Raw genomic sequence first — 25,077 nt, forward strand, 5'->3', positions numbered from 1 at the left:
AAAGGTGGTTTTTTCAGAGGTATCGAAGCAGTCTTCAACAAGAAGAACTAGGAAAACTGTTTCATTATTTTCTTCGTTCTGGCTTATTTATTTGTCACTTGTTTTCTACCCATCCTCCCATAAGGGAGTTCAGGGCAGCTAACAGCATAATTAAACAACACAGATAATACAATGCAATTAATAATCTAACATATTCAGAAAAACAGCAGCAGCGAAAATTTCCAGTATAGGTCCTGACACCAATGAAGCCCAGTGAGTTTTCCCAATACTCCTAACTGTGGTCCAGGTGGTGGACTTGGGCGGGAGTTTATAGTGCCATCACTGAAAACATCCTCTCTTATGTTCCTGCTTTTCTTACCTCTCCAACAGGTGGGATGATGAGCAGGAAGCATTCTACAGATTGTAAAAACTTAGCACAGAAAATAGCTAAGGTTGAATTTTAAAACCTAAAAACATTTGAAAGCCTTCAGAGTGCAAATTATGTTTCTGTAAATACTTCTTTACAAATTCAAATTGAGGGGAAAAATAAGTCAACATACAGTAAACAAAGTATCTGAATATGTGAGGGAAATGCTGCAAGCACTTATGTCCTTATCCAGAATCTCATGTGTGCTGTGATACTTATTTATTACATGTTAGTGGCTGCATGCCATCTTTACTTCATCATTACCAAATGGTTTATTTCAATTAATTTAGAAGTGTGCAGTCATACCTTTGATCCCGAAAGCCCTGGAACTCGGACATTATGGCTCCTGAACTCCACAAACCCAGAAGTGATTGTTCCAGCTTGTGAACGTTCTTTTGGAACCTGAACGTCTGACGGGGATTCCGCTGCTTCTGATTGGCTGCAGGAGCTTCCTGCAGCCAATCAGAAGCCGTGATTTGGTTTCCGAACATTTTGCAAGTCGAACAGACTTCTGGAACGGATTCCGTTTGACTTCCAAGGTACGACTGTATCACCACAAAGCATTTGAATCTTTCGCTACGCCATCTGCAAGATTTGGCCTAAACAGTCAAATCTGGATTTGGACACTTGAAATCTGTCATAGACTCTATCTAGAGTGTGTCTACAAAGATTCCCTTCCTGTTTGAGTCTCCCTTCAGCATATTCAGCTATGCTTCAACGTATTACAGTTCTTGGAAAACTTTTAATGCACAAAGCAGAATTGTTTGCAACATTTTTAGCTGCTATAATAGTCTTAATACAAATAAGTTTCTGGACTTTGCATGTTCTGGTTGTGTTGATAACCCTTATTTTATTTTCTATGGATTTGAATTTGATACTGAATATTGAAGAAATGTATCTCTTTCTTATGTAGGTGCGATGAATGCAGGCTCTGCTATCATTTTGGCTGTTTGGACCCTCCCTTGAAAAAGTCTCCAAAACAAACTGGTTATGGGTGGATTTGTCAAGAGTGTGACTCTACATCCTCCAAAGTAAGTTAAAAAGTCTTGTGAAAATGCAGAAAAAGTGAATGTTTAGAAGATGTTTTTCACAACTCATTGCAGGTTTATATATGAATAAGAAGGTTTCTTTTTTTAAAAAAAAAAGAATAATAAGGGCTTACTTCAATCTGTTGCTGTTATTCTGTTTTACTATTTCAAGAATAGGAAACTGCATAGCTGATTGGTTTGATAAAGAGTAATTCAATGTTCTGAAAACTATTTTCTAGTCCAAAATTATTCAGTTTTGTTGTACAGTCATTTAACTGTTGACTATTTTACACTTTTAACATTTAATGATTGTTTACAGAGCATAGTCCAATGTTAGTATTACTCTGATGTTACAACGAAATCGATGGACTAATGTAACTTGTCCATTCAGTGGATCTGCTCTAAGTATGATTTAGTTAGATATTGCCCATATGATATTTTTGCTACGCCATTTTAAACAGTCTATGTTTTATATATTTTAGTTCATAATTAATCTGCTTTCTTCTAATCTGTAAAAACATTTAAAGAGACAGTGGACATTTAATTGGGAAAATGTGAATATAGTTTTGCTGACTCTACTTCAGAACTTCTAATATGTGTATGCAATTAGATGGCCAGTGTACAGTTTATATAAATGGTCTGTATCCTGAAAGGGAGACTTGACCAGTATACTGTTTAAAAAGATTTATTTACTAAACGTATTTGAATCAGTAACCATAGAAAATCCAGAAGGCAAAAATGTGTTTTTAGTTTGCAGTTTTCTTCTACAAATTAAAGAATAATTAGTTTACTGCAAAGCCAGTTATTAATAAAATCAGTCTTCCTTAAGAAGATACAATTTTGGTATAGAATCATTTAAAGCTCACTGTGGCTTGGACATCTGAGCCTTTAAAAAGGCACTTGAAAGCAGTGTTCAGTGTCTGGATGAATTAAAACAGATATACAAATCTAGACAGCCCTTAAAACTGAAACAGTTTTTCTATAGTATGAATTTAAATTCTCTGTTAGTCACTGAGGACTTCTTGCCAAAAACATTATATCTTGAAGACACCAGAACTTTGATATGACAAAACTGTAGATTGTTGCATTGCTTTCAGCGTGGGCCAGTTTAACTACCATTTAAATGAGCAAACGGTACCAGAAAAATTGTCTTATGAGGACTCCTTGTGGCTCTGTTTAGTTACATCAGGGTTGTCATTTTAAGGCAATGTTTTAGTCATTTTGAAAAACCTCATGATCTTCTGTACAATCTGTCTTGCTGAATAAGACCTTACTTTAAGTGAACGTTGTTTTGCAAGAGCTTAGGAATTTTTATTAATGAAGCCTTTTAGTACATCTATGCCTAGTGTACCTTTTGGGTATTGTGAGTTGTGAGTTCTGCAAAGGCTTGTGCTTCCTCCAGAGAATACTATTACCACAGGCACACTGATATTCCTACCTGGGTTAAAACCAGGGGAGGGGAGCAGGGGCGAGGAAACACTGGATCTAGCAGGCCAACTCAGTGGATGGGGTTCAGCTCTTTCCTATCTTGCTGCTGATGCACAAGTCTCTGCTTTCCAGCCCCAAATGGCAAAGTGAGAAAGTGAGAGTAACACCATGCAGGAAACTTTCTATTGCCTTTGCCCTTGAACTTCTTTAGATTGCGGTCTTAGCATAAAACTTACTCACATGCAAGCACAGGAAGTTGAGTGGCCATATGCATTTTCCCTGAATGACTTACAAAAGAATTGCAAACTACAGTTGCCAACACCTCCGCTTTCTTTCCACCTGTAAATCCTATTTTCAGTAAGTGTCATTTAGGTGCTAGAGCAGTGAAATAGCACTGGGTTTTTAGGTTTAGCCAAAGCAACCTTCTCCTTGTCAGCAGAGAAATCAGATTTGGAAAGTATCTTTTCCCAAATGAAGATCAAGAAGGGAAAGTTAAATGTCTTCTCTTTCATCTAAAGCACTAGCCCAGTGATGACCAAACCTGGCCCTCCAGCTGTTTTGGGACTACAGTTCCCATCATCCCTGACCACTTTGCCTGTTAGCTAGGGATGATGGGAGTTGTAGTCCCAAAACAGCTGGAGAGCCAAGTTTGGCCATCACTGCACTAGCCCAATGTAAAACGTAATGTAAATTAACAAATACTAACAATATATTGTTAGAATACACTCATCTCTGACTTTCTTTTGAATTGAAATATGTATCATTCAAGAAAAAGTAAGCCAAGACATAGTTACCAAAGATTACCCTGCCAGGATTGTCTCCTATACAATTGTATAACTAAAAAGGGTATGCATATTCTTTAGTACAAACGGTAGCCCTGTGTTCATGATGAAAATATCAGTATCAGTGAGCCACTGATTGTTGCTTGTGTCTTGATAAATTAAAAAATGTGATTTTTCAGATAAGGACAAATGCTTTTTATTTAGAGGCAGTAAATGTTGTTAAATGTTTATATTTTTCACCGATATAGACGGCATACTTTTGTTCATAATATGCCATGCAGCTCTCCTGCAATCTTGTCAAGTTATTTCCCCACCAGCATAACATATTCCCATATTACCCCAGCTGTCAAATAATGACAGTGACTTTGCTTGAGGGCACGAGGGCAGCATCTTTTCTGCTAGTAATAGCGTCACTTTTATGGAATGGGTGATACTTACCACAAAGGTCTGACAAGCTTTCTCATCTCAACAAAGTTGGAGAAAATGTGTTTTAAAAAAGAAAGGAAAAACCCCCAGCATATATACATTTCTATAACTTCCCCTCCCTTTCTTTCAAAAACGAATACTTGGTTTTTACAGAGTTGCTAACTTTCAGTGTTCTCATGATACTGAGTAGATGATATATTTGCTTCACTTTTAAGAGCCAGTTCATTTACTTTCTCAAGCATTTGTTGTCAGACGTGAATATAAATGGCAGAGCTGTCTTGGAAATAAGTTCTACTGTGTTCAGTGGAGTTACTCCGAGGTAAGCCAGCCACTTCACGGAAAACTTCTAACACAGTGCTAAGCACTAAAGGAAAGGCTCCACTTGCCCATGTATCTGTCAGCAAGCTAGAATAAGAGAGAATATTTATGTATTTTTGACTGTGTTTTAATAATTTGTCGTTAATTTGCCTCTCCGACTAGCTGCCTGTATGTGTAACTATGCGTGGGCATCGTTCAAAAATAATCTATTACAGCTAAGCAACTTCATGGAGCACTAACTGAAAACCCATTGAAAAATTAAGGCATACAGTTTCTAGGAGGAAAGTAATATTTTGATGGGTCCTGCAGAGAGTATATTATAGATCCTTATCAGATTTGTTGCAGTCCACATGGCCAAACACCTAGCCCACATTTGGGCTGCTAAAGGGCACATTGCTCCAGTTATCTCTCTTCATCCATTGGGCACAAAACTGGGCCCTGCCAGAAGATGGGAAATTATACTTAAGGGGCTAGAAATATATAACTTGTCAGTCAAAATTAACATTGTTTTGCATTCATATTTGAAATTATAAAGCAAATTATAAAGGGCTTTTCTTGCTATTTAGTGCAGTTTACATGCAGCATTGATTATTTCACTACACTGTTAGAATACATTTAATTGGCCCTCTATTATAGGTGGGTAAAGATTAAATATTTTATGTATCCTTTGTTCTTAGAGTATTTGTGTTAGAAGAACTTAGGCATTCTTGGTTTTCTGGAATTTGTTCCAGTGTATTTCAAATCTAGGAACTTAACTTGATAGACAACTGTGAGATGTGGAAAGCTTTTAAAAGCACAGGCTGTATTGCACACGTTTTAGTTTTAGTCAAACTCTACAGATATGTAGATGATGCTATCCAGAACTGATGCTATCCAGTACAGATTTTATAAAGGAGCTAAAAAAATGAATACTAATAATTGTATGCATTTATATAATTGGACATCAGTAGTTTTTGTATTACTGATTTTATTAAATTCTGTTAGAATAAAGTAGAAACAGAGAGATGCCAGTTCTTTCTTATCTGTATTGATTATTCAGTTTTCACATTAAAAAAGAAATGGAGAGGATGCAGAGGCAGGGAACAGGATGTGTTCGCTACCCACATGTCTTAAGATCCAAGACATGCAAGTTCCGTGGATGGGATAATTGTGTCTTGGCTGTTTGTATGGTGGGCAGATAAGGGAGTACTACAGTCACTGCACTTGTTTCTTCTGTTGTCTCTCTGCTGTACAAAGAGCTTTGTGGTGACAGCCAGATGCCTTGGAATTGGTATATGGGTCAGTTTCAATATCATATCCAGCCATAATGTGTTGCACATGGAACTTATGGGCCATTCAGACTAGTAATCCTTATTGGCAACATAACACCTTTATAACCAAAACAGCTTTCTTACTGAACTCCTAGCACAGAGATGGGAAACATGTCCTCCAGATGTTGCTGGACTACAACTCCCATCATTCCTGAACATTGACAAAGGACACTTAATATTTAAAAACTTGTATCCCCAGATTACATGATTTCTATGTGTCCAGGATCTACAAGGCAAAAGTTGTCTCCAGGCGCTGATGTGAGTAGTCCTAGGAATGTAGGAACTTGGTTTAACCTTGCTGCCACCAAAGCAGGCACTTTGAAAAAAAACAATGTTCAGTAGTTCAAGTCCCAGTGGTTTCTGGTGTTTCTTCATTCATTGGGTACCTCAAAGAAGTCAAAATTTTCGTTTAGTTACTCTATGACTGTTCACTTTGGATCTGACTGAGTAACCAGTGTGCTGTTTGCAAAGCTCCTTCCCCTTAGCCTTAAGACTTCAGATATGTAGGTCCTGAAAAGAGTGTCTACTAAAAGGCTGGAGCGTCTGAGCAAAATATAAAGGGAATAAAGAACACATCCCTTGAAATTAACTGGACCCATTTTACTCTGTAGGTGAAGGGTGCACAGCGGTAGAATTTTAACAAATTACTGTAGTCCGATTGATAAAGGCATTTGAGAGGAAAACTCTTTCTAGCTCACATAATAAATATGGCTGGCTTGATGATATACCTGAATGAACAGAAGGCCAATAAGACAGCATTGTGTCCAGCTTGGTCTCATATTCCACAGTCAGTTTCAGCTCTGATTCCTAATAAGGGAACATACGTATTCAAGCCCTTGGACTGCAATAACCTCTAAAAGAAGAAAACAGACTTGCTGCTTCCAGAGCCAATACAGACATCTCTATATAGAAATACTTTGATTCGCCCCTTGCCATATCCTCCTGGAATTGATCATGAAAATGCTCTGTTACCATCTTCATACATGCCAACCTGGCATGTTGTTGTTTGTATTCAGCAGTTACGCCTATCTTTTATTCTGTGTTTGGTTTTTGGCAAAAAAGAAAAAAAGATACACTTCTTTGGTGGACACTACTTTCTCACATCAGCTGATAATCTTCCTTTTTTGTGAGTAAATAGTAACCTTTGCTATGACATATTAGGATGAAGCATTCATTCTCTTCCTGTTTCTTTCCCGTAGTCTTCCACAGTCTTGGAATCTTGATGTTTTGCTCATAGTTAACAAAGTGTGTGCTTACCTTTCTCCCATTGAAACCAATGCAGCTTAAAAGTGCTTAACTGGATCTTGCACTGTGCTTTTCATTTCTACTAACTGCAAAATGCCTTATGTGTTAAATATAGGGTGAAGTGGATGGAATGAAACACAAGTATCAGGTAACTGTTAAAACATGTAAAACCAGATCTCTGTTATGCACTTCAAATGATAGTGGTTGCTGGAAAAGATACATACATTTACTTTAGCATGAATACTTAAAAACAGCTTTTGAAATAATGCTAATGATTTTGCATTATGGTATCATATGTATATAAGAGCACATATCCTTAAGATAATTGTGCGTGCAGTGCAGTGTGGAGCCAGGAGAGATTACATTGAGTGGAGATGAAGCCAGGTATATCTTTTATTACTGGCACAGTCAGTAATATTTTGCAGTACAAAGAAGCCCGTGCCATGAAATGAAAAGGAGCTTGCTTCAAGGAATGAAATAGGAGGAGCTATTGTAGGGCAAGGGTGAGCACACGTCTGTGTCTGCTACACATGGGCAAATCCTGAGATTTGTGGCTGCAGCCCCTTTGCTTGCAAGATGCTGTTGGTCATTGCAAAGTTTCCTAAACATTTCAGGCAGACTTCCCTCGCACCCCAAGGCTCATGAGTGATTTACCATACATGTGCATCAAATATGGCTGCATCCTTTTGCTTTGAAGTCCCACCATAAGGAACTGAAATTCATTAACCGGCTAAGCTTCAGGTTTTCAATCAGATCATAATCCCCTACATCCCAAAACTGCATGCCTTCATTTCTGTAGAGCATGTGTTACTCGGGGAATTAACTTATGAAAATGCCTTCACTGAGATACATGACCATTTGCACGGCCTTGTTTACCATTAATCATATTTCATCAACTTTACCTGGTGGGGGGAACTCTACCTAGGAATTGTGATTCTCCATGCCATGTACTCTCAAGAGTCAGACAAAACCAACCGAAGCCTAGTACCTTGTACCTGGAGGGAGATATTTGATCACATAGAATAGACCCAGCTGAAGCACAGTATTGTCTATGTCCAGCTATGGGTTTGTGCTAATGAGCAGACATTTGAATAACTGCTAAACTGCCAATCTTCCAAGTATTCACTCTGCTTTCGTTGTGCACTGTCTGACTTGGCCTTAACCCCTAAGTTCTGTGCAGTAATGATGCTTTGAATGTATACCCACACACACATGTTCAGTGAGTGCTCTTGTGAAGATCTTCACAAGTAATTTTGACCTAAACACCAGTAAATTTTTGCACCAGGGTCCCTTTCCAGGGACATGGAATGTTGACATTGTAAAAATTCAAGTGCAAACTTCTGAGGGTCTGACATCCTACTATGGTGTCAGACTGTATCCAGAAGGGTCAGTCGTGTCCTATTCCTCGAAGAACAGCTAGCAGTTCTAAACTATCATCATAATGGAAATGGATCCTCATATTGGAGAATTCATTTAACCAAAGTCAAACAGCTACTGGAATATCAAAGTGTTCCAAATACTTAGTACCATAGTTCCCAGCAGCGCTCTGGTGAAAAATGTCCAAGTTCTGCCTCCCCTCTTCCCCTAGTAATGTGATTCTCTGAAGTGTGATGCAGCTGCTTTAAAAGTGAATGAAATCTTAGATGTCATCCAGTGGAAGTAATAGTTCCTGTCTATTCAGCTCTGGTCAAGCTGCATCTGGAATATTGTGCCCGGTTCTGGGTGCCACATGTGAACAAGAGCAGTTGGAAACTGATGTGTGTTCCAAGAAGGGCATCCAGGATGGTAATGGTTCTGGCAAGTCCTATTTGGGGGGGGGGGATTGAAAGAGTTGGGTAGAAGATTACAGGTAGTCATGATAATGATCTTTAAATATCTGGAGAGCTGCCATGCAGAAGAAGCAGCAGATCTATTCTCTGTTGATTCTCAACTTCTGTATATACTTAAAGGCATGTGGGTGGTTGTATTTGTAACATCATTAGCCTTTGTCTCCTGTAGCAGGAAAAATTGAAGCCCCCCTTGGGCTACTATTTTAATTTTCCACAATGCCCCAGAGAAAGCTAAATCAGAGGCATTATGGGAAGAAAATTGTAGTGGAGGTTTTAAATTGCCTGTTGCTGACCGCAGCATAGCTACCAACTATGGTAGGGATGCGGGTGGTGCTGTGGGTTAAACCACAGGGCCAATCAGAAGGTCGGCGGTACGAATCCTTGCGAGGGGGTGAGTTCCCATTGCTCGGTCCGTGCTCCTGCCCACCTGGCAGTTCGAAAGCACCTCAAAGTGCAAGCAGATAATAGGTATGGCTCCGGTGGGAAGGTAAACGGCGTTTCCGTGCGCTGCTCTGGTTCACCAGAAGCGGCTTAGTCATGCTGGCCACATGACCCAGAAGCTGTACGCCAGTTCCCTTGGCCAATAAAGCGAAATGAGTGCCGCAACCCCAGAGTCAGTCATGACTGGACCTAATGGTCAGGGGTCCCTTTACCTTTAAAAGATAAGGGCTCTGGGACCTGCTGTCGTAAAAGAGGGCCCACAAAAGGGCACTTTTCCAGGATTCCCTAAAATCTGAAGCCAGCCCTTTTCTCACATCCTGTTTTGCTGGGCATGTAGAAAATGGATACAGCTGTTTTGACTGTCAGCAGACACTCATTCCCACTTTGAGCAATGAAGGATCAAGTGTCCTTTGCAGCAAATGCCACCACCTGCATAATTTAGAAACACAGGTGTGGCGGGGAGAGAGAGATGGTACAGGAAGCCAAGCTTTGTCACAATGCCTCTAGTTGGCGATCCATTTCTAGATAGTACTCATTATTTCTAATCTTATTTAAATTTTCATTTATTTATTTTTTGGATTCCATCTCATGTGATATACACAATATGTGGGCAACTCCTTTGCTTTGGTCCCATAGTTCAGGAAGCCAATTTTTCCAGAGCAGCAACACCTTTACAGCATTTTCATTTATCAAGTTTGATAGCTAAAACATGCATTTAGATTCACTTCTTTAATCTAATTTACTTGCTTGTAAGATTCGTTAGACTACATGTTTTTAAATGAGTGTACTAATAATTAAGGTCTCATGCTGACAATAGAATTATAAGCAAATTTGCCAACAAATTGTAGTTCACCATTACTACTTCCTATTAGCAACCTGTGATTGCAAAGTTTGGTTATTATTTACTTAATTGCAAGAGCCCATATTAACTTTAATAGAATGACTATTGGAAAAATAGATATGGCTCTTTTACTTAGAACCTTCCTCATAAACTGTTAAATGGCTACAAAACTTTGTATTTACTATGTAGAACACAAATGGCAATTTCAAATAGAGTTTTCCAGAAAGGAACTATCCCCCCCCCAAAAAAAAATAGTGGTAGATGAATATATATGATGCTAAGGTTTTCCAAAAGTTTAGCCCTTGAAAAATTGAGCAATTATCCAATAAGCCTTGGAAGATGATATATTAAAATATTTCAAAGACCTCATTATAATGATTTTTTTTTAAAAAAATGCAGTTGTGTGTATTTTTTCATACAACATTTTTAAATGCATCACTGTGGAAATTTGGATGTATTTGTTTTCTTTTTAAAGACATTTAGCATGCACTAGTGATGGTGATTCACTGCCTTTTGTTTGGTATTTAAAACAGCGGCCGGATGATTGAGTGTAAAGGAAGGGTCTGGATGGAGATCATCTGTGAGGAATTCCTTGGTGTGGGAGATGAGCCATTATAGTGATATCTCTTGTGACAATCCCAGCAGTAAGAACACTGATCCATGCAGCTATAACCTCTGGCAAGAAGTCTGGAAGTTGCAACAAATTGGATTTGAAAGCAAGATTGTTTTATCATACCATCTCATAATCATTTTTACCATTGGCTGTCGTCTTTGTGTACTACATAGTGCCTAACAGCTATTTCCTGTTCCTCTATCATTTTTTACATGAAATTGTTTTTTATCGTACTTAACAGTTTAGTAGGAGATTGCAGCAGATAAGACTTCTTTCTTTTTTCTTCTTTTGGTGATCACTTGTAGTCGAGTAAGATTGTCTTCCATGGAAACAAACTTAACAGTGAGTCCATAAGTGACTGTGGAGGCCAATTCTGGATCCACACATCCTTCCACAGTGGGGACATAGGTTTCCATGCAGGAGTTGATCATAGTGAGATTCGCCGAATGTGCCTTCCTCTTAGCTTGTTTCTCCTTTTTGCCCTGAGTTCGTGCTTCTTCAGAGTCCACAACACCTTGGTATCCACACCACAACATAGTTTACATTAAAAACTTTTGTGTTGAGTTGGTATCTTCTCATTCCAGGGATCAGATTGGTAACTTCTGATGTCTGCCTACTAATCAGGGCTGTCTTAAGCATATGTGACACTGGGGTGCAAAGATCTGCCTGGCGCTCTCCCCCCCCCCCCCGTTGCCCTGTCCCAGGTGCGCAGGAGGGCAGAGCTGGCTGGCCGGCTGCCTCAGTGCCTTGCTGGCTCGGTTGCTCCCGAACTTGCAGCACAGAGCCTCCCGCAGCAGAAGAGCCTGCCACAGTGCTTTGGCCGTCGGGTGGGCTCTTCCCCAGAGTCAACTCTCAGGCCCCAGACTCGGCCTGGCGCCCCCGAGAGCCCGGTGCCCTGGTGCCCCACACCCCTAGCGCCTATGGGTAAGATAGCTCTGCTACTAATTCAAGATTATTCAAGGGTTGAATACAGAAGGATAAAGAGACACCAATATATGTAACTCAAGTAGCAATAATAGTCATTTATAGTCTGCTTTTCTGAATGTCCACAGTGTAGCCTGATCATAAAGGTACAGCTGTCTACCAGTTTTTAAAAGCAGGTAACCAAAAATATATTATATAACCAACAGATTAAACCAAGCAAAGACATTAACAGCAGATGGTGAATGTTGTATAAAGCTTCAATTCTTATTTGAGACTGAGGGGAGATTACAATGAATTTTATTTTTATTAAGAAACATTTTCACATAGCACTAAAAATGTAGTTTGACTGTATAAGATTAGGTAGTACTAGGGAAGGTTAAGTGTTGCACTTGAAAATAAAAATAGACTAAATAGCATTTACATCTTTGCAAAAGATAGCAGGGGATTTCTGGATTGTTCCTATTGGTGTGTAGAAGGGAAGAGAACCTCAATTATTCTACTTATACCGTTCTTCCAGTTAAAAGTTACTTCCTAAAATTGCTTGCACAAATAGTTAACAAGTGAATATAATTCTAAGTGCATTATAATTAACTCTCCCTAGAGAGTGCACAATTTTTTGTGATTATTGTAGCTGACTTTAAAAAATATCTTCTCTAAATCCTGAAGACGCACTTGCATTGTTAAATTCTGGCAGCAATTAAATTTATCTCTAGCTTTTCACTAAACATATCTTTGGTAAAGGATGAAAGTGATTATGTGGTTCAGTGGTTTGAAAACTCCTTTGGGTATGTTTGGAGAGTCTTGCATATTTTGCATCCTCTGCCTTGAAAAGTTTATATGCACCAAATAGCTGCAGAAGCTTTGTCATATTTAGCTACCAGAAGTTACTAGCTGAGCAGCTACTTCCTTAAGAGTTAACTTGATTAGCAGATTGAAGTAACAAGTACTTCAGCAAGATGTCTGCAAACTGCATTCATTAAAATATATGTAATTTTGCTAAATGCATCTAAAATACTTTAGCATAAGTGGAGCATATGCAAATTTGGCCAGCTTGCATTGTATAATTAGGATTGGCACCTCAGAATTCAATAAGTCTGAAATGGACTTCAAATGGTAAATATTAGAGGCCTCCTTGATTATGGGTTGCCCAGAAATATATATTAGTCTTCTTTATGTACTGTGCCCTCTGCAAATGTATAATAATAATAATAATAATAATAATAATAATAATAATAATAATAATAGAATCTGCTAAGAGGAAATTTATCTTTTTATAGCCCGAACAACAGTATCCATACACAAATGAGAAAACCCACATATTTGAAGAAGTACTATAGAAACATTAAAGATGTTTTATGCAGCAAGCAATGTCAAAGCAGAAAAATGTGACGAGAGAAGGTCCATAAAATCACAGGTTAGTAAAGCAAGCAGAAAAAGTAGGAATAAAGAATAAAGCCTTCAGAGTGCAGTAATGGGCATATCACAATAGATGAGAAAAGGTATTGGAACAATGTATAAGGTTACTGCAGATGAGGTCAGGAGTTTCACTTAGAGATTAGGATGGTGTGTGTTAGGAAAATTAGAGCACATAGCAGCATGGCACCAAGTTAAAAATGGAAAATAGTAATAGATGGCAGAGACAACTGGCAGAGATGATCTTAGTGATAGAAAAGCGGGGGAAACTGGCATATGGGAAATCGTAGAATTGTGGATAGATGAAGATAAGTCATCTCAAGTTTAGTCCTATGTAGCTTAGTCACCCCTAAACATGTTGATGTTTCTTGGTTCTGTATGAATGGGCAACTACAGCATGGGACCATCTCAAACTCTAGCTTAAGAAGAACTTAAGACATTCCTTTCCCTTTTCTCAGGAAGATTTTTATGTGAATATTCAGTGGGTCAAGTGAGTGGTTGCCTATATTTTCTCCCAATAAGGTTCCATACAAGGGTGCAGAACAATGCACAATGTTGTTGAAGTGTTGCGTTATCCTAGGTCTGGACCACTATCATAGGGCTATTTTTGCAAACACACTTTAGTTTTTTGTGTGGAATACAAAATTCATCCAACAGCTTAAGTGGAAATGTATTTAAGATTGTGCTAATCAGTAGAGAGACACATAATAAAAAAGAAAGGTCTGAGTTCTCAGATTCATTTCATAGATATAACCTACGTTATATCTGGATACAACTGTGGGCACAGCCCATCTTAAAGCATTTCCAGTGACTTTAGCAGAGGAGCACTCCGCATAATTTTCAGTGCCTGTAATTTACAAAGAGTGAAGAATTTCTGAGCTTTTGAAGCCGCACTAGTTTTGACCTTTCAGTTCCTGTGAGCTCAGCAAAAGGTTGCTGATTAATTTTGCCCCTTAAACTGTGGTAGCTGGGTTCTTCATTCCTTTTTTAATAAACAGGCCCAATTTTAATGCTGCTGACTTAGATGTAATAAAATATTCTTTGTGCTAGGCTTCCACTGTATTAATAAAAGGATCTGTATTAGCAGTTTACAACTAAATGGCATTGGAACATTCAGCTAGCTTGCATTAAATCAATTTTATAGGACGACTGCTTTGTCTTGTCTCACACCTGGTATTTTTCAACCTTATAGGACAAACCTGTTTCTAAATAAGCATAGAAAGAAGGGTGTAAGTAACACGTTTTGGAAGACCTTTCCACAGAAAGATCATTTACTTCCAATGCTTGTTTTTATTCTTAATACTGTAAATAAGTGTGACAACCAGAGTAATAATAAAGCTGTTACCTGGTGTGGAGATCAATTTACAGCAGGACAGTAGTAGTCTTTTCTTCTTAATGAGGCATAGTCAAAATGTGCAACAATAAATTGAGTGACAAGTGCTGGCATGCGAGCAGTGGCTGAAAAGGATGAACCGAAGTCCTACAGACAGTTGCACAACTTTGGCATATCTGTTTGCTATATGGTTGCAATGTCTACTTATACTATGTCATTGCCACATGTCAGTTTATCATACCTCATGTGCAGGCTCATACAAAACTCCTTATGTGTGGCTTGAAGAAGCATCCACAACAAATCGGAGATCTGTGGCTTCAAGTTTGGTTGCATATGCAGGTCATTAGGTCTTCATCAGAGGCTCTCTTCAGAGCACTTCTTCCAGTAGAAATACAGAGGGTGGCTGCAGGACAGAGGACCATTTTCAGTAGCCCATTACGGAATACTTTCCCCAATGAAGTAAGCCCTCTTTCTGGCACCAGATCATGATTTTTCTTTACCCCCAGGCATTTAATTGTGGATGTTTTCTTGTCTGCTTCTTGCTGTTTGCTAGTTTTTTTTTAATGGTGGGTTGTACTGTAGTCATGTGAAGGGTTGTAAATTTTAACTTTCTATATATTTATGTATGACTATTCTTAGTTAGTTTGACTTTTTGTTGTATGTATTTTGTATGCCTTTGTTGTATTGTTGTTGTTGTTGTTGTAGTAGTAGTAGTAGTAGTAGTAATAATAATAATAATAATAATAATAATAATTTATTTGTACCCTGCCCATCTGGCTGGGTTTCCCCAGCCACTCTGGGCGGCTTCCAACAAAGATTAAAAATACATTAAAATATCACACATTAAAAACTTCCCTGAACAGGGCTGCCTTCAGATGTCAGGTAGTTGTTTATCTCTTTGACATCTGATGGGAGGGCATTTCACAGGACGGGCGCCACTACCGAGAAGGCCCTCTGGCTGGTTCCCTGTAGCTTTACTTCTTGCAGTGAGGGAACCGCCAGAAGGCGCTGGACCTCAGCGTCCGGGCAGAATGATGGGGGTGGAGACACTCCTTCAGGTATACTGGGTATACAGGTATATATTTGTCTCAAAAACCTTGTGGTGTATGGTTATGAATGTATAAAGGAATAAGCATCATCATCATCATCATCATTGTACTATCCATGGTAGACTAAAGCCAAACCTACAGTAAGTGTACTTACTCAGATGTGTGGAGGAATATAGCTTGCTGCCATTGGTTCATCCATCACAGTATGGTCTACAGCAGGCATGGCCAAACTCAGCCCTCCAGATGTTTTGGGACCACAATTCCCATCATCCCTGACCACTGGTCCTGTTAGCTAGGGATGATGGGAGTTGTAGTCCCAAAACAGCTAGAGGGCTGAGTTTGGCCATGCCTGGTCTACAGAGATGGCAGCAGTTTTTCACAGTTTCAGAGAGGATTTTTTCACAGCCCTACCTAGAGATACGAAGGATTAAACCTGTGACCTTTTGCATGCAAAGTGATAGACTTTTCCTTGAAATCAATCATACAGTGATAGTTGAAAAATTGATTGGCTTCACATGATCAACACATGTTTGAACACTGCGTGTCTAGCAGATATCTGGAGACTTGCCCTTTTAATGCTATAGTGGAACTTTCCCAGGGGTAATTCAATGATTAACTTGCATATCTCTTCCAGTCAGTTTTCTCTTTGGACATTACTGTGGAACTACAAAAAGTATAAATGTAAAGCATTTATGTACCTGCTGATTATTTCTTCCAAAACCTGAAGCCTCTGTCAATCTAGTTAAAAAAAACTTTTTCCACAAAAAAATTATACCATTTGATATTAAGGGGGGGGGATCTCAAAGCGGTTTACAAATTTTAGTACTAACTGCTTCTTTTTTGTTCCACATATCTTAATAGAAGGAAGTCCAAATAGACCAGTGATTCCTTATATTCATCTGAACAATTTTGTAATAGTATACAGTAGAAAAGGATTCTCATGAATGTCCTTCAAAAATTATGTCAGGAACTGGGAGCAATGGAGTAGGCTGTAAAATGAACTTTTAGAATATTTTAAACTGAGATAACTAGTGCTAAAAAAAAGTGGTAGCTCTTTTTCCATTATCCTTCCACTTTATAAGAAATGGTTTCATGCCATTTCTTTCAAGAAAGGACTTTTTTCCATTATGTGATTCTAAAAACGAACTACTGTCTTCAGCTTTGCTGTTTTTAAAAGTCTTTGTTAGTAACTTTGGTTCCCAATTCATTACTGCAGTCAAGTAGTTCAGAGCCTGGTGCAGGAGATAAACCCTTTGCAAATGAAGACAGCATCCATTTTCCTTATACCTCAGGCCACACTGAATTGATTGTGGTAATAAAATGACAGCACCTTGTAATATACTGACGGCTTTTTAATTTGAAAACTAGCTCGAGCCTGATTCAAAGCTTGTTTAAAGCTAATTTATGGCTTGCGTAATTTTCAGCCGAATCCAGGGTAAAGGATGATGTATGAAAACTGATAAGAGTTAACATAATATATTCAAATGTATCATGTTGCAGAGAGAGAAATTTCCTTTTTTCAAAAGCATCAATTTTTTTTTTAAAAAAAGTATGTTTTTGTGCTATGTACAAATATGAATGTAAACAGTAATTGGAAATTTCATAACGTTTATTTTATATGTATCGTTTTTATGTTTGTAAGACCTATACTTGTGGTGTACATATACATTATTCCTTAAAGAATCATGATTGCACCATCAAAACTGACAAAAGTTTAGTGCTTTCTTATTGTCATAGTCATTAGAAATGGTGGAGGACTAGCACACTTAGAGATACACCAGGCAATGTCTCCTGCCACTCCCCCATTTTCTGCTCCTTACTATTTGTGTCCCTTTGTGTGTTTGTGGGACCTTTATATGGGTTGGTGGGTAGATGGTGGTGTCTATGAATGTCAATATATTGGTCACAGTATAGTGACTCTTTGTTATGTAATAGTGTTGACTTGATATTGAATAAAACTTACAAATTTAAAAATGCCCCGGACGCACCAAAACGAACAAACAAATAACTTCAGAGTTATCATACATCCTTAGGTTTGGGCTCACCTGTATTGTCTTTTAATGGACCCCTCAGAGCCTACTTACTAAGTTTTCTTGCTATGAGTCCCGTTGCTCTTTCCCAGCTCCTGCCAACCTAGCAGTTCGAAAGCATGCCAGTGCAAGTAGATAAATAGGTACTACTGTGGCAGGAAGTAAATGGTGTTTCTGTGTACTCTGGTTTCCGTCACTGTGTTCCATCGTGCTAGAAGCAGTTTAGTCATGCTGGCCACATGACCCGGAAAGCTGTCTGTGGACAAATGCTGGCTCCCTCAGCCTGAAAGTGAGAGGAGCGCCGCAACCCCATAGTCACCTTTCACTGGACAACCATCCAGGGATCCTTTACCTTTTTACTGTGACCTGAATAGAGGTGAAAGGAGTATTGTAGCATGCTATTACTCTTTTTTTCCAGATGCAGTTACCTTGAGAGCTTTACGGTTTAATATTACTTAGCACTTCATACATCCAGATTTTATTTTCTGCCTGCAGACCATTCAGGATTAATTTCACATTTGTTGTCTTCCATTGAGCATCAGCACTTCTCTGTGATATGTATCTGAGAATTCATTCGATCAACTTGCATGGAGGCTTTTCTATTCCCTTTTTCCGTTGCATTCCTGTCCCTCCTAGAAAAGTAGCTTCTGAAGCTCCAAGGACGCTGTGTGGTGAAATTCAATGATATATGGGGGTGCAGCCAGAAGGGGAAAGGTAGCAAACCCGAAGTCTTGGGTGAGGTGGAGTGGAGGAGCATTTTTGCATGCACACAGAATCTTCCGCTTACTTTTGGTTAGCAGCCACCAGTGTAGGCATTTGACACTCTTAAAAAGTTGCTAGTTATATGGTTTCTAGCTAGCAAACATTTTCAGGCCATAAAAGTAGTCCATAGAGTTAACAATATTCTGTATGGCATAATCACCAAGAATAAATTTACATAGCTGTATTCCACTTGTTTTTTGTGTGCCTTGTTCCGTACTGGGTGGCGTCCAAGGAATGCAGGTCTGCACTGGAAACAAGGCCTGCAGAGGTTGTTAGACGCAGGAGAAGAGAGGCTGCAGGAACTCAAAAGTGGTAGCCTGAACTCAAATAGGGGATGTTAAGATGAGATCCAATTTACTTTGAGTAAAGGCCGTAGGACAGTGGTAGAGCAAATAAACTATATGCAAATGGTCTTTTTAGTACCTCACCTCTCCAGGAAGGGCTGAGAAGGACTCCAGTCTGAAAAATCTGCTACCAGTCAGAGTAAACAGCATTGAACTGATAGACCAATTTCCCCCGAAATATTTTCTACATTATTCTGTGTTGTTCCTGAGATGTAGAGGGGTGTGCAGTGCACTTGTTCCATTAGTGCAAGGATTTGCACTTGCACAACAGAACTTCTCTCCGCGTGTGCCTCATGCCCTTCTCAGATCTGCTCTGGAGGATTAGGAGAACATCTGTAGGGGTCATACAGGGGATGAGAAGGGTAGAATGTTCCACTGTGCTAACAAATCCTTGGAACATCTGCATAGCACTCTGGATACAACCCACAATTTTTTCTTGAAAGGTTAAAACTCTTATCCTGTAACAGCAATATCTTCTATTTACAAGATACACGGTAGCAGATATACAGTCTTCAGTATGCTGCTCAGAAAATATGACTCTCTCTGTATGACTATGTAACATTACGTTGTTTAAGCAACAAAACAAATAGATTGAATAATTATGTAAGGGATATTTCCATATACAAGTGAGAGTTTTGCCATGGAATGATGCAAATGAAAGTATTTGTATGGTACTAAAGCTATATATTTATGTTTATAAAATTGTCCTATACTTTTAGTAATGCTGGTTTAGCTCCATTGGCTGAAAGGAAGTTAGTGGGGTGGTTGATGCTCCCCCTGCCTTAGCTCCCAAGCATGTATGAAATCCATAAAAACAAGCATGAATGCTGGTGGTATAGTTGTATTCCATGTATAAATTTATGTATGTTCCATGAATGAGATTTACTATATTGGCTCTGTGCAGACAAAATTAGCATCCTAAAATGTGGTTGGGAAAGAAATGCAAAGGATTAATTGGATAATCCTACATTTTCCAATAGCTGACAAGACGTGTGGAACGAGAAAGTGTTTCTGACAGTGTTGGTGTTAGCAAGAAACAGATATCTGCAGATCCACAGGCAGCTGGATCTTCTTATGTGTGTGGATCATTCTGCTTCACTTTCATTTGAAGCCTAGTTTATGTGTGTCACAGTTTGGTCGAAAACAGTTGATTGAACAGCACTGTCATTAAAACCTGCCTTTTATTTTCAGAGTTGATTCTTTATGGGAAGGGGGAAAGCTCAGCAATGCATCACTTGATTTCTTTCTAATGAATGACTGCATGGAAGTAAAGTGATTAATCTCATGTGCATAGCTTGCATTCTTTGTAATGGTATCTAAAACTTTGAAAGGACCAACACAACAAACAACCGCCTTGTCGCAGATTAATATTTTTGTTCCAGCTTTGAAGTCAACCAAGGAAGCAGAACTGTTAAAACTCTCATTTTTCTTATGCACACTGCAGCTGGGTGTCTATAGCAACCAGTGAGCTGCAAGAGCATCCTACTAGCATTCTCTCACCCAGATAATTCCTACATTTCACTCTGCTTCCATTTAAGGGGCTGGGGGACTTCATATAAAACTCTAAAGTGTTGAAGTCTTGTACATTTCTTACAGGGCGCTTCTTTCTGAAGATCCTGTTTCTAGTAGAATATACTGGTATTGCAAACTTTGCATGAAGAAATTCAGGTCATAAATAAATGCAGAAACTATCAGGAGGCCATTAAAAGTCTTATAATGGTAACTAGAAGTTATATTATACTTTTGAGCAGTAAATCTCAGAGGTTTCCAATTCCTTTACAATCATGGATCCTGTAGCAATAAATTGGCATAGTAGTAAAGTTCCCCTCAGTCCAGTTTTTTCCCCCTTGTGCCTTCAGTCTTAACATGGAGTGTTAGCCACAAGTACAACTTGAGTTCCTATCAAGTTTTATTTCTATGGCCAATTCAGATTTTACTCAGAAACTCTAGAACAATTGGGGGGAATGGATTCTTCTTAATATCATTAAAGTAATATGCAACATTTAAATACCATGTTTTCTCAGTAATTCCTTGAAGTTACTTGTTGAACTATGTATTTGAGGTTCAGAGGGAAAATACCTAATAACTATATTCTAACTATACATACTGTATTCATGTTCCTTATACCACGGGGTGGGATGCAGAATTCCCATGTTTCATGCGTAATGCTTTGATTAAACAGTGGCTAAATGGTTTCAGTTTAACAGAAAGGGGGGAAATGAAGCTTAGAATATATTTTCAAAATATAGAGATTTGTTGTGTCCATACCTTCAGTCACCTCAGCACACTACTGAGGAGTCTATTTGTCTCTGTTGCACTCAGGACTCCGAGCCGTCAAATGAGGTGGTATCAGAGGCCTCAACTAATGTTGTACCCTCCACCTCAAGAAGTAGCTCTGAACAGCTGGTATCGGTGGCACAGACATATCCAGAAGAGGTAGGACATCCCGTGTCTATTCTGTTAATGAACTGACTATTGGACTCTTAAGAGGTTTTCTCCTATTCTTATTCATTCATTATTTATTTTTGTATTGGTTTGATTCTGTTTCAAGAAAGCAGTGAAACTAAACCACGTGTCAGGCTTCCCAGAAAGTGACTATCCACCTATAAAACAAGTTCATGTGCTGAAGTAAAATTGGGTGAATTCTACCATTTAGGAAGGCTGTTCTTTCTGCTCTTTCTCTTCTCCTCAGGTATCCAATTTTCCAATACTTGATAGCATGTAAAATCAATTTCTGATGTCCACAGTAGTTACATAGGTTCACTCATATAATGTTGCTTGAGTAGACCAGTTTTTGGAGATGAAATTACATGTCGTAAAAAAGCTAGTTCAGAGGATTTTACTTAGTAAATCTATCCACATAGATTTCAGAATTCTGATGAAAGGTAATCTTGGCAATGACTTCTGGCTGCTATAATCTTCTCACTTAGCCAGACTCTTAGCTTTCAAAGTATAATAAAAGAATTCACTGAAATAATGAAACTTCAATCTATAGATTTAGGGCTAAAATGCGCAAGTAAATGTGCTAAAACAAATTGAGCACCAAAGGAATTGTTGAGTAAGTAGAGTCTTAGGAAGAAGGAAGAGCAACATTAAATAACTCTAGTACTATCCTAAACCCTTGCTTTCTGGGGACTCCCATTTGTGGAGTCTGTGGGGGGATGAGAGGTTGACAGGAACAGATCTGCAGCTCAGCCACAAAAGTATTTTTGAATCATTTGAGAAGTTTCCTGCGAGGACCATTTGGATGCTGGTGGAAGGTATCCGTAAATCTATACATTTTAGTGGCCAACTATCAAACTTTGGTTTTATAAACTGGAGTGGATTGACTGGATAGGTCTCTGTTGGAAGTGAGGGTTTGGGTTGCGCACAGGGACTTTTGTGTGCAAGCCGTCTCACCTACACTCAAGCTTGTCTGGATAGAACTGAATAGGAACTGACCTTTCTACTCCATCCTTAACCTCTTTCTACTACTGTTAAGTGTCTGGAGCTATTAAACAACAACAACAACAACAACCCTGAAGCCACTCAAATGCAGTTACTGTCCTGTCCTCTCCCTTCGCTAGAGGTTGTATCATCCTCCTCATTCTAGCTCTGTCTGATGTTGGAGTTCCTTGTACACGGAAAGCTGGAATTGGCAATTGCTGCCTATCATCCTTTAGGCTTGTGGTTTGGCTTCCTTACATTTCCTTGTTTCTCTCCAGGACTATAATTGAAAAGTTCCTCACTTAAAATTCTTACCTTTGAGAGACTGGAAAACAGGCCTTTACACTGTTGGCCTTCATTCTTTGTGCTTAGTTAGAGTTGTAGCTGTTAAAGCTGCAATATTGGATGGATTCAACAGGTTATTTTTCAAGGCAGAAAACTATTTTAAATGTGTGTGGTGTTTTCTGTGTGCAAATTAATGTTAAAAAGAGCAATGCAACTAAACACCCGTTGCCAAATGCACAGATAAAATCTTTACCCCTTCCAGTGATTATATGCCCCGGCTTAGTCTATTCTACCCTATTGTCCAGTTAACAAAATAAATAGAGCTTATTTAATTTTTTTAAGTGTTTAATGCCCTTGCCCTCCTCTCTCTCCCCCTCTCTCAACATTGAGCTCAGCCTTCCAGTTTCAAAAAAGCAAACACCAAACTTTTGGAGAAATTTCCCTCTGTAGATCCTTTCCCCAATTTTGTTGAGAACATTTCTCATCTGCGGCCTTAATGTGTATTAAAATAGAATATATTTCAGATAAAATCTTTGTGACTTGATACAGAGCACACACTAAATTTTATATCCCATTTCATGGCTTGACCATCATGTGTTTATGATATTCTTTAACTGCTTGCAGTCTGCAAAAAGCCAACATTCCCTTCTTCCTTTAAGTTGTGCAGTTTTCCTGCTCTTCTCTTCCTTTCCATTAATGAAAATGTTAAAAAGCAAACACAAATCCCAGCTACAAATCCTTGCCCCATTATTTCCACTGTAAGGCCAGAACACTAAATTACAAAAACTAATAGAAAGCTCAATAATGATTATATTTACAAAATGACTTCTGAAAGCAGTATCTGTTATGTTCTGTACAGCATGATAACACTTATTTCTTGTTGTAATTTCTGCTATTGTTTCATACTGTTTTAAATATTCTTCTACACTGGTTTATGGGTGTAACTAATTGCTACATTCTGCTGGTTTGATTACAATCACTGTGTGCAATTTTACAGTTCTGGTACCAGTACCGGAAGATGAAGGTATTTCTTTCTAGTATTGAGTGGAGAATACAAATAGCGTTGTACTGCCCAAACTTGATTTTACTGTGCGGTTCTGAATATAAATTACGTATCACAAAAAACCCTCTATAGAAGTGATTGGAAATTGGAAGACTTAATTTTTTGGTGTCTACACTTTCTCCCCCAACATGCAAATACACACACTACTCATGAACATTATTCTCATAGCACATTGATAATCACAGAATTCACATGTGCTTTCTTGACAATTCACTGCTGCTATGAATCCCTTTCCTAGCTGAACCTGTCAACAGCCCCATAGCATGTCAACAGCCCCATAACTTAGAAACCAAGCTTTTCTATAAAAAACCAAAAAACATAATATTCCATAATATCTAAGCAACTGAGCTAATAGCTAACAAGGACCTTTAGCATTCATATTATTATTACTAGGGCCTGTGCCCCTGCTTCCTTTGTTCACTAACACCCACATTTCTGTAGACCTCGCTAAACACCCTACCCCCTCCCGTAGACCTTGCTGTGGGACAATTTGTGGTTCACTTGTGGTTTGCTAAATAAACCACAGCTTGGGGTTATATGCAAACTTGACCTTGTCTGTCCTCTTTATCTCTCTCCTTTAACCCGTAGGAGACTGGCACCTAGCATGATCTGTTAAAATCTGAATATACATTATATGGTTAGAAGTCCCCACTGGCCTCTTTACTTCCTTGGTCCAAAATGATTATAACCTACCTAGATTAGCCTGTGATAAATTGATAAGAATAAATGTTCTGCCTTGTCAGCTGCACAGTAATAAAAATTATGATATTAACTTGACAAGGTTTGTCGTCAACTAACTTTTACTCAGGAGTAGACCCATTGAAATTAATAGGCCAAAGTTACTCATGGCCATTAATTTCAATGGGTCTACTCCTGAGTAAAAGTTAGTAAAAAAAGTTAGTAAAAGTTATTTACAATAGACAGAATATTAAGCTCTATATAGGGTTTAACCAGTCACATCAACCATAATCCAGTGACATGGTGTTCTTTATATTAAAATATACCTCTACTGGGTTCTATATTTCATTAAAAAGTTTAAATGCATCTGGAGATTTACGGTTTAACGAATTAAAGAGAATCCCATAATTTTTCCAGCCATTCTAGTTTCAAATATATATCTTAACATTTCCAATGGTGAGCATAAACCAGTCTGGCAATCAGTAGAGTATTCTATACCACATTAATTTCCATGTTTCTACTCTGAGCAAAATTTAGCACAAATATTATCTGCTCTGTTAATTGGAATCAGCATTTTAAAGGACAGTTGTTTCCACTCAACATTAGTTTCTCAGCCATCCTGGAAATGTTTATTTGGAGGGCTGGGTATAAATATATTGACTTACTATATAACAAGTATTTCTGCCTTTATACATCAACACTATTTCTATCACTGCTGTATCTTCTATTCATGCATTATGGTACAGTAAGGAAGATGGGACTAAAATTGAGCCATGAAGGGCTAGCCACTAACCGTAGATGGATTTCCTGCCCTTTCGACTTGCAGCTTTTAACTCATCTCTCTGCCTGTAATGAATGAAATTGCAGCTTGGTTTGGTTTAGTTTGGTTTTCTTAGTCATGTACCTCTTCCTAAAAAATCAGTTTCCCTCTTCCCCCATTTAGAATGCTGTTGTGTTCTTTTTAAATGATAAAAAGCAACTCGAAATTGTGTTACAGCAATCATTTAAATAAAAAATGTATGAGAAAGCAAGAAAAAACAATATTGCCTTGCAAGTTAATTTATTAGTATGCATGTTTAAGCTGAGGTAGCTGAATTGGAAGA

At 38.5% G+C, this 25,077-nt stretch overlaps 1 protein-coding gene and 1 long non-coding RNA gene across 9 annotated transcripts in view; both read left to right on the top strand.

The window, feature by feature from the left end:
* The window catches only part of PHF14 (PHD finger protein 14), a 124,577-nt gene that overhangs the window by 72,855 nt on the left and 26,645 nt on the right, over positions 1-25,077 (top strand). For 3 of the 8 annotated variants that reach the window (XM_081881959.1, XM_081881955.1, XM_081881956.1), the window contains 3 exons: positions 1,320-1,437; positions 7,059-7,091; positions 20,845-20,958. In XM_081881959.1, coding sequence (XP_081738085.1) covers positions 1,320-1,437; positions 7,059-7,091; positions 20,845-20,958 — 265 coding nt within the window. Of the gene's footprint in view, positions 1-1,319; positions 1,438-5,897; positions 5,957-7,058; positions 7,092-10,587; positions 10,618-20,844; positions 20,959-25,077 lie in introns of those variants that run through there. The other 5 variants (XM_081881961.1, XM_081881958.1, XM_081881957.1 and 2 more) reach the window with 5 other exon arrangements.
* Positions 23,704-25,015, top strand: LOC309326331. The gene is made up of 2 exons (XR_014150282.1): positions 23,704-24,173; positions 24,502-25,015. It is a non-coding gene; the product is annotated as an uncharacterized lncRNA (long non-coding RNA).

This window comes from Podarcis erhardii (assembly GCF_964252035.2).
Source record: "Podarcis erhardii genome assembly, chromosome: 12".
In the NCBI taxonomy this organism is placed as follows: Eukaryota; Metazoa; Chordata; class Lepidosauria; order Squamata; family Lacertidae; genus Podarcis; species Podarcis erhardii.